The sequence below is a fragment of the Petromyzon marinus genome, chromosome 7, assembly GCF_048934315.1.
Source record: "Petromyzon marinus isolate PM22_M1 ecotype Great Lakes invasive population chromosome 7, UKy_Petmar_22M1.pri1.0, whole genome shotgun sequence".
Lineage (NCBI taxonomy): Eukaryota > Metazoa > Chordata > Hyperoartia > Petromyzontiformes > Petromyzontidae > Petromyzon > Petromyzon marinus.
In genome coordinates, this window is record NC_133673.1 from 10,358,148 (window position 1) to 10,378,516 (window position 20,369).

General features: G+C 43.4%; 1 protein-coding gene across 20 annotated transcripts in view; it reads left to right on the forward strand.

Moving 5' to 3' along the window:
• LOC116939958 (neuron navigator 2) overlaps positions 1–20,369 on the forward strand; it is a 271,136-nt gene that overhangs the window by 66,764 nt on the left and 184,003 nt on the right. For 11 of the 20 annotated variants that reach the window (XM_076065356.1, XM_076065361.1, XM_076065357.1 and 8 more), the window contains exon 1: positions 18,864–20,369. The exons of 1 other annotated variant lie outside the window; for it this stretch is intronic. In XM_076065356.1, coding sequence (XP_075921471.1) covers positions 19,458–20,369 — 912 coding nt within the window. In that variant the 5' untranslated portion in view covers positions 18,864–19,457. Of the gene's footprint in view, positions 1–18,863 lie in introns of those variants that run through there. 8 more of the 20 variants (XM_032949053.2, XM_032949058.2, XM_076065359.1 and 5 more) reach the window with 1 other exon arrangement.

Sequence of the window (20,369 nt, forward strand, 5' to 3'; positions counted from 1 at the left end):
CCTCGGCATAACCATCTCGGGGCTGTGTATGGCCGCATTGTGTACCTGAGTGCTGTCCTCACGCTGGCTCTTTCCCTGCTGTGCCTTGCCCCTCACTGAGGCAATTCTCCCCACTACAGCACAGAAAGGCGATGTCCTCCCGTGGACAAGTGAGGACAGCATGGGCCAATCTACCATTTCAGTGGTAACATAATCAATTGCTGCCGCTACTCTCTCCGCCTCGCCACGTTGCTGCTTGCCCCTTCAGCCCTGAACTATCTCCCCTGAGATCTACTGCCCACCACGGCCTGTTGCCTCTGATGTCATATGTTCATCCGAATAATGTTATGGCAAGGTGCGCAGTGTGATGAGATCCCTTTTTTCCTGTGCTGGTGACCCCAATGGTTAACATCCATGGGAGCTCTCACTGCTGTGAACGGCACTACCGAGACGTTGTTGCAGAGGTGCACAGGTCGAATCCATCGGCCGCCCTGTTTAATACTGCGAGCGTGACAAGCATAATACTACACGCCGTCTGATTCACAGTAAACATTAAAAATACCATGGTTGTCGTTTGCAACAGTTGTCCATTGTTGCTGGGATCACGGCTCAAATTTGACAAGGTTGAAAATGACCCGCAAATTATGCATTGGCACCATTGTCCCCTACTGTCGGACGAATGCCCCAGGTTACTCTTGCGAATTATGCTGTCCTGGACTCTTGAGTTATTACCTGGTTAAACAAAGTAAACTTTGAAATCTTGAGATTATAAAGTGCCTGTTGAAATACATGCGTAAAATATTTGAAAATCTAGCTTTTTTTTGTCGGAGTTACCAAATATAGTAATGGTTGAATATTTTCATGAGCTTTTTCCTCAGCAAATATCGTTTCTAGAAATGCATTATAAGGTTATTGATACATTATTGTGGAAACACATTTTGCTGCAAGGATTTGATTAATTATGCTCCTGGTTACAAAATAGGAATTGTCCTACAATGTCAGTGTTGTTAATGGATAGGTTCAACATTGTCCTTTAGGCATGGAGTGCCTAACATTTTTTCAGTGAAAAAACTGGTGCTTGGATAAATATTTTTTGTGTGATTAAAGCTGGGTGTGGAGGTTGGGGGAAAAAAAATGTGAAATTTTGATTCCGATCTTTTGCCTTCAGGCATTCCACTCATTTTCTGAGCGATGGACCGTCGTTATAGTAACCACATTGCAAAAGGCGTCACCATCACTCGAGCGGCTTGGATAATGGAAGTATTCCAACAAAGTAATGGGACAGGTCAAAGCCTTATTTAAAGTGAGACTGGCCGTGTGCGTGTCAATTAGTTCATTCCTGAAGAATTGTGAAATGTTTACCATCCCAGGGGAGTAAAATAATGGCAGCTCTTAATGCCCATATAAATCCAGCACTAACGATCAATCAATGAATTTCTTTATTTAGAACCAGTTGGTGCAGTAACACTTTTGCAGAAGTGACTTGGGTACGAATTTGACAATGGGACAATTAACCAATGTGATATTTGCTGAAGTACAACAAACTATAACCTATAACACATGTTACTGTATTCTCTGGAAGCGTTATTGAAATAGTTTCACTTATACATATTCATTGTAAAAAGAAATGAAATGCAACACTGAATATATTGATTTTTTTTAGTCATCCCAATATGACGCAAGTATGCAGATACATGCAAAAGAAGGTGATGCAGTGACTCAGACCTATGAGCTGTTCATGCCAGCACGGACACACTGTGAAAGGCTGTCTATTCTGGATGGGACCAAAGTTAAGCCAACGATTTTTTTGGGTTAACAAAAATTGCCGTGCAGTTTGTGGGGGATCAGTGTGATATTTGACATGCTGCCTCACATTTAAGTTGATATTTCACGGCACTGAAAAGAAGAATTGTTCTTTGTGCGAGAACATAATTTGTGAATAGAGGGTGAGTGTACGCCTACCCCTGCGTGTTTGTGCGTTCACTGTGTGCCAAAGCATTCGAATAATTTATGAACTTTGATTATTTTGTCTTTTTTCGCCGATTCCCTTCTGAGCTTGTTCATTGTGTGGCTCATACGTTTTTTTTATTTCACCATTAACGTCCATTGTATTCAAGAAGTAACAGAGGCTAAAGCTTTGCAGGGAGAGAAATACATCTGGGCATCCATGAGGCTGCTTAACATGTAATGTATGTACCAAATACTATAATACTAAATCCTGCACATGTTATTTCATTGTAAAGCATTTTAAGATGCAGCTTTGTCTGGATGCTGTAAAAATTGAAAATCTATTTTATCACCATCGAACAGGTGATGTTAATTCTGTTTAGCGGACTCATTACCTTTCACCATTGCTCGGACGGATTCAGAGCTGTGGGGAACAAACTCGTGACATATTCTTTCAAACTGAGTATTATGCATTATTAGAATTTCCCAAGGTGATTCAAGCTATACATACAATTTTCTGAAAATGGTTACGTATAAAGAAGACACGGAAAGAAATACATGACGATAACCCAACACAGCACATTTCCTCATCCTTTTTTTGTGAGTCAAACGTGGCAGAATCGCCCCCTAAGTGAGTCGGTGGGCTGAAAATGCCCATGATGGAAGCCCAGCTGTCAGAATGAGTTTGTTTGAATCCTGTTCAATTTTCATTTGTCATCCGCCTACGGGGCCAGCCGTTGTGAGTGGTGGAGCCCAACAAAAGGCAGATGAGCTCATCGCCCCCCACCCCCCCCGGCAGTCCTCGTCATGTCCCATGGCCAGGGTGCCCCTCAGCTTCAAGCAAAGCCTTCTCACTTGACTTGGCAGATTGATTGATTTATGAATCCCGATGTTTTCCACGTCTGAAAATTGCCCAGAAACCGGAAAGAATGAAATAACATGAAGCTCCGTCTACGTCATAATTGTGTATAAATGGTACAAAGGCAAAAAATATCTCCCATGTAGCCTTGTTTGAGTGTTCGGGCTGTTGGCGAGTGCTTATTAAGGCTGGCATGGCAGGGCACATGACAGAGTGAGTGCGACGGGGGTCCAGCACCACGCCCTGTCACCTTTATTTCCCCAGTGCTGATGTTTACACACTGCACTAAGTACTAATTTAAGGTTTAGTTGACTTGAATATCACTTGCCACTTATTTTAGCTGTGGCCGAGAAACGAAATCAGGTCACTGAGTTCATAGCGCAGTGTGCGAACCACTATGTCAGAGTACATCCAGGAGTGGGATGTATTGCAGCTGTATGAGTGTGTGGATATATGTATGTTGAACTTATTTTGCACCGTACGTGGCCAACAGTGCTAATCTGAGGTGTGGATGCTCGGGTTTGGACAAATACATTTATTAATCTATTCACATTCTTTAGCAACAAATAACATTATCTAAGAGTCGATGTGTTTAGATTCGTATATACATGGTGGCACAAAAGGCAGAACAACAAGATTATTTCATTTATTTAAACACTGGTATTAAAACATTGTAATTATTGTATCTTTTATAATTATGAATATCTATTTTGGTTAATCCTTTTCAGATCACATTTAAAAATGGAAAGAAATTTGACTAAAGACCAATGATTTAAAATCGTTTTTATGCATGTTAAAGAAGGCAGCTGTAATTTTAAAAAAGTCCAACATTTTTAAAGATAATTCATTCGTGCATTTTTATGACTATAAGTCAGTGTGTACATTTGTTAAAATAAATTAAGTAACCCTGTGTGATTTGTTAAAATAAATAGAATAACTCTTTGTGTTTCCTGACTTTTGGGCAACCCTGTATATATTTTGCATGTAATATATTCGCATCATCCGGGCAGCCACTAGAGGCGCTACCGATCACTCCAATGTAAAAAATTAAAGGCTCGTATATTAATTGTGAGTTTATTTTGAATCGTTGGGAGGGCTTGATGGGGTATTGGAGCTGTGTGATTTATTCGAGTCGGCCAATTCATTTTTTATTTTTCTCCTTTTTCGTGGCAACAACTGCTCGCGCAGTTTCTGTGATACTGAAGTAAACAACATTTAATTTGACACAATTTTATTTTTAGAGCATCTTAGCAACAAATATATAAAAGTAAAAATAGTATTATTTTGTTCGTTATTTGCTTACCTTTCCTATGCTTTACACTCCAATCGTTTTTTTCTATTTTTGTAAGCTTCTGATCCGCCCATACATCTGTGAAACAGAGCTTTATAGCTCATCGGATTCCTCCAGTATAAATACATATTCTGATTCTGATAATTGCAGCTGCTTCTCTGGATGTAATTAAAAAATGTCGTCCTATAATGATGGGGGGCGGGGGGGGGGCGGCGCTATGTCATATTATTTACTTGATTGAGAGGAGTTTAGAGAGTTTTCAGAATTAGAATATTTATTTAGACTGGAGGAATCCGATGGGTTATAAAGCTATTTTTTCACACATGCCCAGTAGGGGCAGATCAGAAAGGTAAACAAGTCACGAAAATAAATACAAGATGAATCAAGTATACAATTATGAATTGCAAAGTATATAAATTAATTTCATAAGCCACATTTAGTTTGAAAGATGTGCAAATGTCCATATTATTAGCATACTGTTTTACTATTAATCAATACGACCGGGTTTATTTTTCATTTAGGATATATGTATGTACTGTAGTTGCAAACTCTGTGTTTTTGCACTACTACTAGCGGTGCAGTCTATGAAATATATTTTCATTGTTTAAGAATACTCACGGGTGAATGACTTCAGACTCTCTCCGTGGTGCCTTGTGGTTTACTCCTAAAGCGACCGTGGACTGAAGCCTTTGATGTGTCAATGGAAATGGAAACTTAACGTCGAGATTTGTATTCTTGAACTTTTATATCAATACAGTAATTGTGGCAATTTGGGGAGGGCTACAAAAGATATGATTTACAAATGTATAGCATGGTTCTCTAGAGCCTTCATTTAGTTTCAACTGGCTGAAGGATATAATGATAATTGTGCCCTGTGCGTGCCATATGAAAGTGTCTATTATCAGCACCGCAGAAATATTTTTTAATATGTGGGGTGGAGCATACACCGCTGTGTTTGTTGAGTGCGCTGTGCTAGGAACTGGCCGACCTCAGTTTGATTCCCGTCCACAGCTAACATCAGTGGAGGGTAATGTAGGAATTGGCCCTGAACCCTTCCCATCACTAGCCTGCAATGACCATTTTGGTGAGGTATGGCCACAACAACTCCTACAAATGAAATAACGAAAATAATTATTGTTACTCATAATTATGAATACAATATGTAACTGACAGGAGAACAACTTTTTTTGTTTGGTAGATGCCTTGTTTTGGCTTAATTTTCTGCGGAGAAAAATGTTCGCCTTGCAGAAGTATAGTTGTTAGTAATTAGAGAATAAAATGAATGCTAGTCATGTCGTCTTATTCTAAAACTCGATATTGTAACTTGTTTCCAATTTGAATTGGAAACGTGCTTGGAGTTGGAATCATTTCAGGCCCTGAACACAGACCACGTTCAATTTCTTTCAAAAGCCAATTCTTTGCTTTGCTGCACAGAAACTCCTGGTTTTACGTGAGCGTGTCGAGACAAAGTGACGTGACTACAGTATATAACACTCATTTTCATTGCTTGCAATTTATAATTCCCCACCCCAACACAAGTCGAGCATATTCATGGTGAAAATGTATTCGAAGCCGAACGTCAAGGAGCCCATAGATTACTCGCAGAACCGCGTTGACACTTGTTAGGGCATTTTTGCATCTCTAACGCTTTCATGTTATCTTAAAAAAAATTTACATTTTGATCTTGCAGCGAGCCCTGCAGAAATCAGCTGCCAGGCAAGGGTTAAAGCGTCTGCCAAGAGCACAGTTAAATCTCCATAATTTCTGTAATTGCCACCGTGGGTTTGAAGGCCTGTGACACAAATGAGCAATACACGTAGAATATGAGAGCACAGTGCACTGACTATGAAGTTTCCAATTACTATATATCAGGCCCCGTCAATTGCACATATGATTCTTGCAGAGATGCACATGTTCAAAGTTATGAGTCAAGCACTTTGGAAATAGAGTGCATAAATAACGGTGTGACACAGCGGTAGACAATAACACCAATTGATCTACTGTATGATGCAGTAATGTTGTGGTTTGTATATGTTAAATAGGGCAACTTAAACAACACATTTTCGAGGCAGTATTTACATGGCCAGAAGGTGTGATGCCTCAGATCCTAGAAAGCCACAAATGAAATGCGTACAGTGCTTGTACCAGCGCTTTTAGCAACCGCACTACCGTGCCGATCATTTGAGCATATAGAGCTTTTGATAGCATCTTGGGTTGAGCGAACAAAAGGCTCTATTCATAGCGCAGTAAATGTTACTAAGTAAATAGGCCTGTCTTAGGGTTTGCCATCTTGATTGCTATCTCGTAAATTTCTTGTGGGTTTTTTCTATTCTTTGTTCTTTGTGTTGTTGCGCAAGTGCTGGATCTCTTTCGTAAACGTAATTTTGCTGATAACATCGTATTTTAAGTGGTCTCATTTTGGATTGGTTCCTACGACCTCTCCAGATAAATATTTCTCAATCTGAAGCACTTCCACCGGCAAAACTTCATACTCAGTAAAGATTTCGGTTTGACCATCCGCCTCCTAAACTCTGATAATGTACTGGTAAAGAGTGTATACATTATTTCAATTAGTATAGTTGTTATAGATCCCAAGCTCTCATTCTCTTCGCAATATCACCACTCTGCCGGACCCCTCATACCTCTATATCTTCCATTTCCTCACCCCAGCTGCGGCTGAATCCTTGTCCATGCCCTCATCACAAGCCGACTTGACTACTGCAATTCTCACTTATATGGCCTTCAAAAATATCTCACCTCCAAACTCCCCATGAGCAAAAATGCCACTGCCAGACTTCTTATCTGCAGCCAAAAATGAAACCGCATATTATGCCCAGTACCCAAATTTCTCTCCTTGACTCCCAATCCTCCCCAACATAAGCTTCAAGATTATCCCTCATCACCATAAAAAAAAATCCTCAATGGTCCCATCCCTGTCTACCTTTATTAGCTATAATTCACTCTATAACTTATCAGCTGCTCTCCACTCCAGCAACACATGCCTTTTGTTGAAGTCCAAAGTCAATTTAACACGTAGGCTTCCGCGACCAATATTATCAAAGTCAATATTCGCTCAGTGAGAGGTCACTCTTCGCCTGTTGCATAAAGATCTCCCTTCCCCTAGTGGTGTTATATTGTCGGCTCCCTGGCCCTGTTCAAGTCCACGCTCAAGTCATTTCTTATCTCATCTGCTTATGACTGGCTGTTTCTTACTCATTTCTCCATAATTGCCCATGTGCGACTGTTTTTATTCGGCATCTTGAGATGTGATTGCATTTAGATAATATCTAAAGCCAAAATGTATGGGATTGTTGGTTGCTATTTTTTTTGTGCGTGTTTTCATTTTTACGTGCTCCTACCTATCACAAGGATTAAACATCGTCGCTTGCATCATTGACTTTGTACGTTTTGTTCTTGGTGGTTTGCAATTGTAAACCTGCGCGTCTACGGGGAGTGTGCTGCTGGGAGTCTTGAGCACAGGACACTGCAGAGCAGCCGCGGTCGGTTGCCTCACAGCACGAGATTCCAGTGGAACTGCTGAAGAGGATTGCGACTTTATGAAGACGAATGGCCCACATCTTAAGCCGTATGATCCAAACAAGCCGTCACATCCTACGTGTATCTCTTTGACCCCTATAAAACTGGACGTGTTAATTTACGTTCACAGTAAGCGCCCGCTGTACATTTTTTGTTTGTTCTTTGTGATAAAAAAACAACGTCGTCTCTCGAGACAGCGGGGAGCGAGTGTTTGAGCTGCCGGAGTTGCTCCTGCGGAGCGAATGCACCACGGTAATCGGGAAAATCAGGTCAAGGGAGCTAAGTAATGACGCAGGACCTTGCCTTCAGCCGGCTTACACACCTTGCCCTTGTCTTATTTGCGGACAGGACAGGTGTCAAGCAGTTCCATCAGTTTCTCGCTCATCAATTATTCACCCAAATCCAGCACATTATTTGAAAGACTTAATTGCATGGATCTCCCCCCTCCCCCGCACCCCACCCCAAAATTGGGAAGATAATTACTTATGGCAAAAAAAAAATCAACAACAAAATAAAACATATTCTTAGCTACACAAATACGAACTGGCAGAGCCACCAGCACATCGAGGACAACGAGCAACGCTAACACAGACACCGTTGTCCGTTTTCCTCGATGGCTCTGCGATCTTACATTGACATGCTAATCTCTCACAATACAATGGCCACCTCCGCACCTTCGTCGTCATCGAGGTAGTTCTCAGACCATACATTGACATGCAAATTTCTCACATTAACATAACTAGCCCCGCCCACGTCGCTTATGTCCCTTGGGCTACACCCATTTCAAACCTTTAAAACAGCCTGCCTCAGCAGCTTTCCTGATATTTTTTCTCCTGATGACGATTGCTTGCGTTGCGATCGAAACGTCGTAGTTTTTATTGATTATTTTTTGTTATTTTCTCCTAACCTATCTACGTGACTTTACCGAAAGACCCAAGAATATGAATGCCTGCAGTCACGAAAGCTTTAAGTCAACATTGTCTATGCTTTTTATTTCATTATTTCATGATGAGCATACCTGTGCTACTGAATTACCGTTTCCTAGTGCGTACCAAACCTTATCTTATCTCAATTCCATATAGTACAACAGTGTTACCATGTATATGTAATACACAAGTGTCTGGGACATAGGAAAGTATTACATTAAATATTAGCACAGTGCAGTACATCGTCACATATCCGACTCTATGGGGACTCAGGTTTATGCGGATATCTGAAAAGTCCAATGTGAATATCTATAGAAAAATTACAGGCGCACCAATGTACAAATAGGTTACTGGACACAATTGCAAACTCCTTCAAACATCGCAAACTGCTGAACTGTGCCTGTAGAAGTAGTGGAATTTACGTGAGATTAAGAATGCATTATCGCGTGCGAAACGACTCATTTACGGATTCGTCAGTAACACTGCATATTTGAAAAGGTCGAATTTCTGAACATCTATGTAAAATTACAGTTATGCCCAGGCACAAATTCAGTGCTGGGTGTCTGGCGGTGAATTGGTCAGGGCGGTGGATACGTGGATGTACTGTGTTCCTAATGCCGGCGTTCATATGGTACACGGTTTGTAAGGATACATCTGTAATAATGGCAGTAGAGCATGAGTAAAAAAAAGCAATACACTGCTGCTGTCGGTATTATCGTTTTAGCATCGACAGTGGGCACAATAGTTGCGCGTGAAGTCAGCGTGACGTCAGGCCGCTGCTTTTGAGGCTGGGTTAGACCCCGTGGGTTTCTCTTGGCAGCTCATGAATCATTATCTGTGAAAGTATTGTTATGCATCCTCCCTCTACTTATGATTGCCGTGTTTTCGAGAGAAGTTTCGAATATACGATGTTTACACCTGCGTCTGGGTGGATTTCATAATAAACGCACGGCAGCCACAAGGGTGGAGTCACTTCCCAGGCATTTAATTTATAATACCACGCATATCTCAAACAAAGGGCAACCGCGATGAGCCTGTATTTCCACGTACATGAAACATATTCGCAAATATTCCTCAACAAGTGACTGCATAGGAAGAGTTTGATTTCTATATTTGGGGGGGAGGGGAGGGCAGGGGTTCGCTTTGCCCTTCACATTAGGAATCGCGGGTGCGTACAATTGAATGTTTTATCTTAATTGTAAACTACTGACAATAAATTAATAACGGTGACCAGTTTGGGAGGGCGTTGCCCCCCCCCTCGCCCATAAACTCCACCCATGGGTGTAAGCTACGAACAACATTAGCGTCTTATTTAAATATACATTTAATAAGAAACCGTTCTGGCATGTAACTTGACATACCGTGTAACTGCAATGCTACATGGAAATTAATTAACAACAAAGCTCGTCTTATACGAGTTTATGGGGTTGATTTTGTCATCCGTAAATTTATCCACGCAAATTACTCCTCTTATTCCCCCATGTGTGGATAATTGGATGAATTTGCCACGACGTTCAGGGCACACACGCAACTTATCCGCGTGAATGTGCAGATAATAAGGTAAGTGTACTGCCTCTGGGAGACCCAAGTTCCAGGTGGCAACTTATTCGTGGATATAGAGGAATTATTATTATAATTCCGTTTGTTTACCCAGGAACGCCTCGCAGAGTCTCAAGACTCGTGTTCAGGAGGGTCCTGTCAAGTCTTAATGGGATCACTATACCATCATCTGTCGCAGTTCTGTGATGTAACAATCCACTTAGAACCTGCACATGTGTCGTGACATCGCGGGATGTCACTGGGTCATGCCGGCCCTAGAGAGGCACGGCGTGCGATGTCGCGACATCGCGGGCACCACGTGGATGTGGGTGTAGTACCGCCCCTAGAGGGGGTCGGTGAGCGCTGATTGATAGCGCTGGATGGCACCATGCTTGGCGTGCAGTTCCGGCCCCTACAGGATAGGGTGTGGGAGTGCCGGCCATAGGAACGGGGTTACTATAGGCCGTGGCACTCTGGTTGACCCTAGAGGACACGTGACCGGTTAAGTCTACAAAGGGCCCCAGGTGGGGGATAAGGGTGGTCACGTTGTCCGATCCTGCTAGAGGGTTCTGGAAGGTGGTCGTGGCCAGGGGCAGAGCCAGCCCCACCACAGAGGATATGAGCCGGGTCCCCCAGAGAGAGCGGTGCTGTTGTTCATCCTGAAGAAACCTTTCGTCTACGTCCTACAGAGTCTCCAACACGTGGAACTGGACCTATCCTGGAGTCCGGTCTGTTGTAGCTAGTTACGGTGTAATTAGTGTAGTTAGCCTGGTGATACACCACCATAGGTTGTTACTCTGTTAAGGGGTAGTTACCCCGTGTGTTTGTGTTAATAAATGTGTTGCCTCCAAAGAGTATGCCTGCGACTAAGTTGAACTCACTCCACATGGGTTGATTTCATCACTCCTACAGTTCGAATGACGTAATTAACCTAATTACGTGCTCTAATCCGTGCGTTGTTTCTCATTCTGTCTCTCGATGTAATTCCAAGCGTACGTCTTTCCGTGTTTCTGAATCATCAGCTGGTAGTGCTCACTGCTAAACCCCACCATCGTACGTTTAGGATGCATAGCCACAACCTCCACGCGCAACAGGGTCATGGCATAGGAATAAAAAGGAATAATTTCCCACTATGTGCTTCTGGATGACTCCTTTGATCTGCTCAGAGGCTTAGATTATAATAGAAGGAATTGCGCAGCGGACAAGTAAAATCGTTGAAAACCCCGTGGATAATCGTATCCACGGTATTGGTCCTCCCATATATACTTGCAGATAAGATGAGCTCTCCTTCAGTTAAAAACAACATATACTGGGAGCGTTTTAGACATCATACTTTGACATTTATATTTATTTATTGTACAATTTTTTAAAAAAAACGTCTTTGTGGAACACAAATGCACTTTGTCCTGATGAATTTTGGTGACCGCATTTTTCTAATGCCAAGTCAAAAATATGAATAGTGCCAGATTATTTATATTCTTCTGGCACAGTCGTTAGTGCACCACACTATGAACCCGATGACCTTAGTTTATTTGCCAGCCATGGTGAACATCAGTGGTGAAGTATGGATGTTGAACTTCTTTCTCACCGTACATAGCCAACCGTGCTAATCAGAGGTGCGGGTGAGCGATATCTGAACTGATCCTCCGTCCCCACTTCATCAGCCCACGCTGACCAGCTTGGTGAAGTTTGGTCGAACTAGCATCGGGAGGCCTTCATCGAGCAGTGAATTGCAAAAAGAGTGTAAATTATTACTATTACAGTTCACATTATATGTTGCATCAGATCCTTAGAATGATGTGGTATTTTTCTGAAGTATTATGGTTGCCTAATGCAATTAAGGGACTGAAAATGTGATTGTGTTTATTGCGTCCTACTGTATTACAGGAAGAATGACAGTATTCACGAATTTCAAATACAAGGTCAACCCTTACGTCCAAATAAAGTGTATACATTTATAGCAAGAAATTCTGGCATTCGTAAAATGCCAATGCTGTCCAATAATATAATGGGTTAATCCAATTACTACAAAGAGCTAACATTGGCAGTGCTTGGATGAACCACGTATGAATCATTATTCATTGCACCCACGACTTGACTCGGTGTCCTTGACTGTTTTAGCAAATACTCCAAGCCGACTAAGCGTTACCGATATAGCAGAGCAAGTTGAAAATTATGGCCCCCCCTTTTTTAATTCAAAGGTTGATTTTTTTTTATTAGGGATGCATTTCAGAAGGGTTAATTTACCCGTGCCATCACATGTTCATAACAATGGACGAGCATAAAGCTCGGCGCTCAAAAAAGCAACGTCAGAAATAATCCTCATCCCCTCTTCCTGTTGATTTATTCCTTTTTGGCAATCGACATCGTCTCATCATCCCACGTCACCTATTGTCTTAATTTATTATTTTTTTGGGTGAGTCGTGTCCTATCTGTAAGATATAAATGTCCATAAATGGGCGAGGTGATAATCTTGTGCACAATAGCTAATGCTGCTCCCTGTATCAAACAAAGGTCACAAAGTGTCGCTGGCGTTGCTTAGCGGGCTTCGCATCGCTAATGGTGATACATGCGCTAATTTTTATTACCGCAGGATTTACAACGTAGGTAAACATGATTTAAAAAATGTATGCTCACGACATGCAAAGTTCACGGTTATTCGGTATATGGGCATGTGTGTGTACAGTACTCTCAACGAGGAGCCAAAGTATGCAATGGTTTTGTGACAAGGTACTGAAGAGAGTGGTACTATTGCTTGGGATTCTTAATTTGAAGACAACGATCCCCCCGATATATGCATAACAGACTGTTGGGACAAGTGCTGCTAGCGAGTACCTATGAAGGCGGGTACGGCGTACGAGGGGGTGGTGCAGCCTTCTTCTTGTCGACCGCCTTTCTCACCCAAGTCCGGCTGTTTGACACACCGCAACAGGTGCTAAATTAAGGCCGAGTTCACGTAGAGGAGGCCCAGAACCGGTTCAGATAATCACCACTGATGGTAGCCATAGCCAAGAATTGAACCCTGCTCACAAGGTCCACATGGCACGGTGCGCTAACCACTGCACTACCGCTTCACCGTACGTTGAAGAGCACACGCACGTGCACTACGCATGGCGTTTTAAAAACTCATGGGCATTTTTTTCCGACAGACGCAAAATAAATGACACTACTGAGAGCTTGTTCACATGTTGCAAGGTGCCACAGAAATATTCCTGTTCTGGTCGGGTCATGCCGTGTTCATAAACACCAGACCCCTATGGAGGAATCGCCCAGGGTGAAGCGTCTGTCAATGGCTCATCCTGCGTACATTTTAAAAGTCAAAGCGCTGTTGTGAATCACAATGTGGCACTAAACCATTAAATTGGCCACCAGCTGTGTGCGAATTTCAAGGGAGCCTCGTGCCAATGTAGGCCACTCCAGTCGTCCTTTGAGAGCTTAAGAATATTTCAAGTTCCGATTTAGGCAGCTGTCTTGAGTAGTTTGTGATCTCAATGTGCGTGCGTGTGCGCCTTTGTGTTTGTGGCTGACTTTGCATTGTAGTGCCGTACATCTAAAAGCAGCTAGACAGTACACAGAGCGCTCTATTTTAAAACCTAGCATTGTTTGCTAGTGAGTCCTGGGGAGAGACTGCGCCCCCCACCCCCAAGGGGTATTTCTAGCCTAGAAAGTAACCGTCTGATAATGATGTGTGTCAGGAATTTTTCTACCTACTCATTGCTATCCCTAGGGCTAAGAGTGAGTCGGCGGTGTGTGTGGGAACATTAGAAGCAATGGTACGCGAAAATATTCTCATTTGCGTACGCGCGTATATAATGAGCAGCCCTGCGACATGCGTGGGCAATGGCTGGGACTGGCGTGCATTCACGGCGAGTGTTCAATGGGATATTAAAACACCATTTGTACAACTGCTAAAGCAATAACCGCGCGAACTGCACGAGCTCTTTATAACGTGCCACAGAGATAAGCTTCAACTAACACAGATCGCTTGTGTTTTTTTTTGACGTCATATGAAGATGGATCTCAGCTGCTGTCGGTGCTTGTGTTTTAAGATAACGTTAATCCTCGTATTGAAAGATTAGAGAGGTGGGGAGGGTTACAGCTTGCAAGTATTTTGACCCCACCCCACCCACCACCGTGGGAGTTGAGCACTCGCGTAGTAAAACTTTGAAGACACACCTGTCCGGGCAGTGTTCGGTGTAAGAAAAAGGAAACAAAAGCATCACGTTCTTCTCTTTTCAACTCTGGAAAGAGGGCTGCTTTTTGATCGGCCCGCCCTTCGTGACGTGCCATTGTATGGGACTAATGAAATGCGTGCGCGCACAGGGTCAGGTTACACACCTGAAACGTCTTGTTTGGACTGTGAAATCCATCGCTCAAAGGCGGCCCCATTGGTAGTTTAACTGGATGGATTTATATATTTACAAAACGCAGCAAGGCGCAGCTCTGCAGGTGCACGTGCACTCCACTGCTGGCGGAATAATCTCCATTCGAGACTGCTCTCTCTCTCTCTGGAGGGTGAGATGGCGAGGCTTCTCGCAAGTACCCACACCATACCCCACCAAACTCCACCACACATGACCTAGTGACCGACTGTACTACACTAGGTACCAAGGCCGTAGCCATGGAGTCAACATTGGGGGGGACCAAATCTTCCAGGGGGTCTGGGGGTGTCCCTCCCCCCCCCCCCCCCCCAGAATTTTTTACACGAATATCCTGCTTAAAATATTAAAAAAATCACTAACACATAGCATGGACGTTTTATGTATTTTTAACAATAATGTCTAATAGTGTATTGTATTACATTGCTGTTTTTTTCTTTTTTTTACCTTTTCTTGTTTCATTGTATGTAATGGCAGAGATTAGGGATTAATAAAGTACAACCATAACCACAATCATATAAACAGAAATCTATTTATAATCTTAGCTCTTTCGGTAAAGTCACGTTGAAGGGAAACAATAAAATAATAAACTATATATAACACAATAGAAATCTATTAGAAATCTAATATAAATCTATTTTATAGCAATATATTGGGGGGGGGGGGGGGCATTTTGAGCATATTATAATTACGGCCTTGCTAGGTATTGCGCAATCATGTTGATTTCTGTAGCATACATACATTGTACAGTCTTGTGAATACACGAATATATAGATTTATTTTTATATATATACAGACAGTATTTTTTTGGCAATTTTTGAGAATGTCAGTTTTCATTTTCATGCACATATTTGGTTCATAATATCAATCATGTCATCATCGCATTAGATCACCATTGGTGAAGCCTAATTCGCAGGCATCTGTTTGACCGGTTTGGGTCTGTTGAGTCACAATCTCAGACCTACATCTCGTGGTCACTCCTGCATCCATCGATCTCGTTCAAGTTAAACAAATTATTCCGTGATCTCGCATCGACAGCGGCGCACAATTAACCCAAAAGAAAAAAACTCAGCACATCCCTCATTAATACTGCCTTTAAACGGATTAAATATATTTTCCTTACGGTTTTTTTTTCTTTTAACGCAGTGCTATTGACGAATGTGTTTAGGGGCCGTCCATTAATGACGTCACGCACCTAGGGGAGGGGGGAGGGGATCAGACGTTTGTGACGAGGGGGGGGGAGGTTGAGAAATGTGACGTCACGTAAAAAAATGCGCAACTTTAAATAAATATAGAATTGTTATAACAACACTGGTTGTTATAACAACATTCCTACAACATCAGAGTGCAGCGCCACATTAAATACGCACTACAATGACAACAGTTTTTTTATTTTCAAAATGGAAATATGGTTTTAGGGGGGGGAGGGGGGCAGAGCTTTGTGACGTCATATTTGAGGGGGGGTCTGACTTTTTGTGACGCCGTGTGACGAAGGGGGGGGGGTCAAAAATCATCCAAAATCGCGTGACGTCATTTATGGACGGCCCCTTAGATAATCGTTTCTTTACTCCTGTGTTTATCGAACAATAGGACTTTCTAAGGGCGCACTGAGCACCTGATAGCATGCTATTGTTGCAACGAAAGGGGCTGTGATTGCTTGTGTTGCAATCGAAACGTCGTGAGAATTGTATAATGTTTTCTTTTTATTATTTTATTATTTTTCTTCTACGTGACTTTACCGAAAGAACCAAGAATATGAATCCCTGCAGTCACGAATACTTTAAATCGAAAAAAAAAAGAATCTGTACACAACAAAAGAAGACTCCATTATTGCATGATATTCTTGTGACCAAATGTATCTACTATGTACGTTGAACTTATTTCGCACCGTACGTAGCCAACCGTGCGAATCGGAGGTGCACGGAGGAAGGACAACAAACTCAAACAAATAAGGGGCCGTCCATAAATGACGTCACGCGATTTTGGACGATTTTTGACCCCCCCCCCCATCGTCACACGGCGGCACAAAAAGTCAGACCCCCCCTCAAATATGACGTCATAAAGCTCTGCTCCCTCCCCCCCCAAAAAAATATAAACATGCCTCAAATCCCTTTAAACTATTGTCATTGTAGTGCGTATTTAATGTGCCGCTGCACTCTGATGTTGTAGGAGAAAACATTTATTAAAACGTCTATTTAATTAAGTAGAACGTGTTGTCTATATTTATTTAAAGTTGCGCATTTTGATGTGACGTCACATTTCTCAAACCCCCCCCCCCCCTCGTCACACATCGTCACAAATGTCTGACCCCCCCCCCCCTAGGTGCGTGACGTCATTTATGGACAGCCCCTAACACCACATTGCCGCCTGCTAACAGCATGCTATCAGAGCTTTGGCCACGATAGCAGTCTAATTATGGTCGTGTGCGTGTGTCGCCTATGTCCACCAGATGACCCACAGAGGCATGCCCCCCATTACCTGTCCATTAAGCCTGCGAAGGGACCTTCACTATCAAGATTCCTGGTTGTTGGGGTTATGTAGCTCTTTAAATCACGTGCGGTGCTAAACATGTGATAGATGGGTTTGTTTACCACGATTAGGCAATTCGATGTGTTGGAGTGTATATATATAATGTATCTTGAAAGCAGTATGACATCAAAAAGATGATAACATGCATGGGTTGGTTAACCTCATCGAAAAAACCTTGACGTGCGAGAGGAATCTGCTGCAAATAGGATGATAGTTTTTTTTTTCCCCTTTTAAAATTATTACTGCACAGTTGCATTACGGCGTGGGGAATTAAACAATCAGCATTTATATTGAGAATAAGCGAGAGCGTGCCATTTCTGAATTTGGAAGTCGTCCCAGCTTGGGCGTGCAAATCTGTAAACGGTCGCTCGTAATGTCGGTCACGTGAAGCTGGCGAGCAGGGTTCGATTGTTGGCTATGGCTAACATCGGTGGTGATTATCTGAACCGGTTCTGGGCCTCCTCTACGTCAACTTGGCCTTAATTTAGCACCTGATGCGGTGTGTAAAACAGCAGCGTATTTTGTTTACGTTTGGGATATTTAAGTGCTCGAACATGTACTCTCATTGGGACAGAAACATTAACTTTGAAAGTGCGTTTGCAAAAAAAACATTACAACGTGTGGAAATGCCAAACATATTGCGTTCGCGTAAGCTATCCTGGCATGCTTACACAACAGAAGTGTGAAACCGAAAGCACAGTATTTCTGATTCGAAGAAAACTACATTCGATTGGGGCTTCGGCATGCGCGAATAAACCTCTCCCGTATTTTAGCCGTGACATTGCCTAAAAATCCTTGACGATTCATTAAGTTTGAAAGGTCCCTGTGTTTGGCTTTTGGAAAATAAAATAACCGCCCCCTCCTGGTGCCACTGTAACAAATCACAATATAATCTAATAAACTCCCTGGCCTAATGGGATTTGTCTGTTGTAGCTAGAGTGTGTCAGCGGTCAGATTTATTTACATCCGTGCTGCTGCTACCGCTGCAGTGGCAGCATGAGTCATAACTTTACTCGGTAGAGTCCCGTTTTGTGGAAAAAGAATGCGAAGAATGATGCCACTGATGTCGGAGCCGCGTTGTCGATCGGGCCCATTGTGTTGAAGTGGTTGGCACAAGCTACATGCCATTTAGACCAATGAGATTTTTTGCCCCTGCACGTTGCCAGCAACTGGGACTCGATGCAGCCAGATACTTGGCAAAAAAAAGGGATGGCTTCGCGCGTACTGTAAGCGGTGCAGTATGCGAGAACGTCGTTAAATTTTGTGGCAGTTTTATATCCGTTGAAAGCTTTACCCCTACCTTGACTTCGTATAACGAGACGCGTTTAAAAAAAGCAATTGTTGGGATGGAAATGACTAATACGCTGCGCGTGTTGTTTATAAACTTCATCGCGCGGAGGGGGGGGGATTTTGTGTTGCCACTGCAATTCCTCTGAGCGTTTCGGTGAATCACCGCGCCTTCTGCGACTCACGTCCGCCCTCCTCTTTATTCCCGGGGAAGAAAAGTGGCGGGCAGCTCCGCAAACGGAACAGGAATATTTGGGCATTAGTCAGGTGCGTCCACGTCGTTGCTGTTTTTGCAGCTTAAATATATCCGGTGGGGTGGTGGGGGGGAGATCACAGCAGCAGCTGCCGCTGGTGCTGGTTGTCTTGTTTCAAAACCACGGCAAAATGTCATTTACTGTAAGTGGCACAGTCGCATCGGAAATATGTTTAGAATTACAGGCGAAAGGTTGGGGGGAGGTGTGGGGGGTAGGAGCTTATAGGTTTGGGTGGGAGGAAATGTTGGGTGTGCTGGATGTGTGGGGGGAGCGGGGGTAATGTTGGGGGTGGGTTAGCGGGGTGAGCCGATGGGCTGGGCTGCTTTGCGGGTGGGTTGTTCCACAGTGGGGAGGAGAGAGAGGCTGGCGAGCGAGTGAGAGAGAAAAAAAGAGACCTGCGTGACCGTGAATCAGAGCGCTGACATCAGCTGTGATTTGAGCCGCGGTGACACTCGTGCGTTTGTTATATTCAGCCCGTCGGGCGGAGCGCTTGGCAGTCAGCGTTGCTGCCACTGCGGGTACGCCACCAGACGCGCACAGCAGCCCAAATAATCCTCGGCTTACCAGCCGAGGATGCCGCAGGGTGTTTAGTGCGGATTTCATCCCGTAAAAAAAAAGTTATTGGCTCTGACTCGAAGATGTTCTCTGCGCACTGGAATCGATCGGAGGCGAAAGCCGGCGCGGCAGGCAAAATAGATTTGCGCATTTGCAACTGGATCCGTTAAATAATGGTCGTCTGTTAACAAAATGTCCTGAAAGCGTTGTTGTTGTTGTTTAAATCACTAAACACTTTTGCATTGGAAAGTCTCGGCGACAATCGACTATTGTGAGAAATATTTATTCGGTTATTTCGTCTTTTTTTACGAAGGCGGTATCTGGGTAACATTAAACACTCTGGATATTCAAGTGAAGGCCATAGACAGCCTCACCATGCCGGCAATTTTGGCTGGACCCAAGTCCAGACCCACTTCTGGGCTTCCAAAGCCAACCATTCCCAGCAGCTCCTTGCCAACTTTGAGCATGGAGAGGAGTTCTCTTCCACAGCCAAGCATTCGACCAGCTTACACGAGCCAAGTTTTCTCAACAAAACCTCCGCTTCCAGCTGGGGGTCAGCCTGGGCCAGGAAGAATGCTCTACAGCAGCCAGCTCTCAGAAGTGAAGCCTATCCTTTCTGTCGGGGGTCTGGGACATCAGTCTGGGATGGAGAAAAGAAACTCAACCCAGAGGCCTTTTTCCAAAGAATCCCCTGAGGTGGATGATCTGCACAGTGTTAAGACACTGTCAGACAAACCATCACCCGGCAGCCAGATACCTGCAATTAAACCAAGCTCTCTCTGTACGGGTCAAGGAACTGTATTGACCGACAAGCCTGAAGTGGAAAAAACAAAACCATATCACCGCCCGACGGTCCGATTTGCTGAACCGATTGAAAGTTTCAGCCCATCTGATGACGAGACAGATTTGGACTCGAAACCTCCTTTTGGTGGTTTCCAAACTTTGGTTTCTGAAAAGAGTGGTACTTTTGCTGTAAGTAAAGTCAACACTGAAGGGCATTCTTTAAAATCTTCCGACTCGAAGCAACCTAAGGAAAGCCAAGTCGTGTCTGTGAAACCTTCCATTTTGATAAATAGTGGAACCAGGTTGGCCGAGAAATCTCTGCAAGCAGAAAAGCAAGCACCTCCAATTTGGTCACCTCTCCGTTCCAGCAACAGTGCAGAGCTCGTAGACATCTACGGCATGAACGGAGCAGTGGACCGCCCTTGGAAGGAGACATGCGGTGTTGAGAACTTGGAGGCAGAACATCTGTTAGGAGAAAAAGCAACCAGAGATGGTGACGTGCAG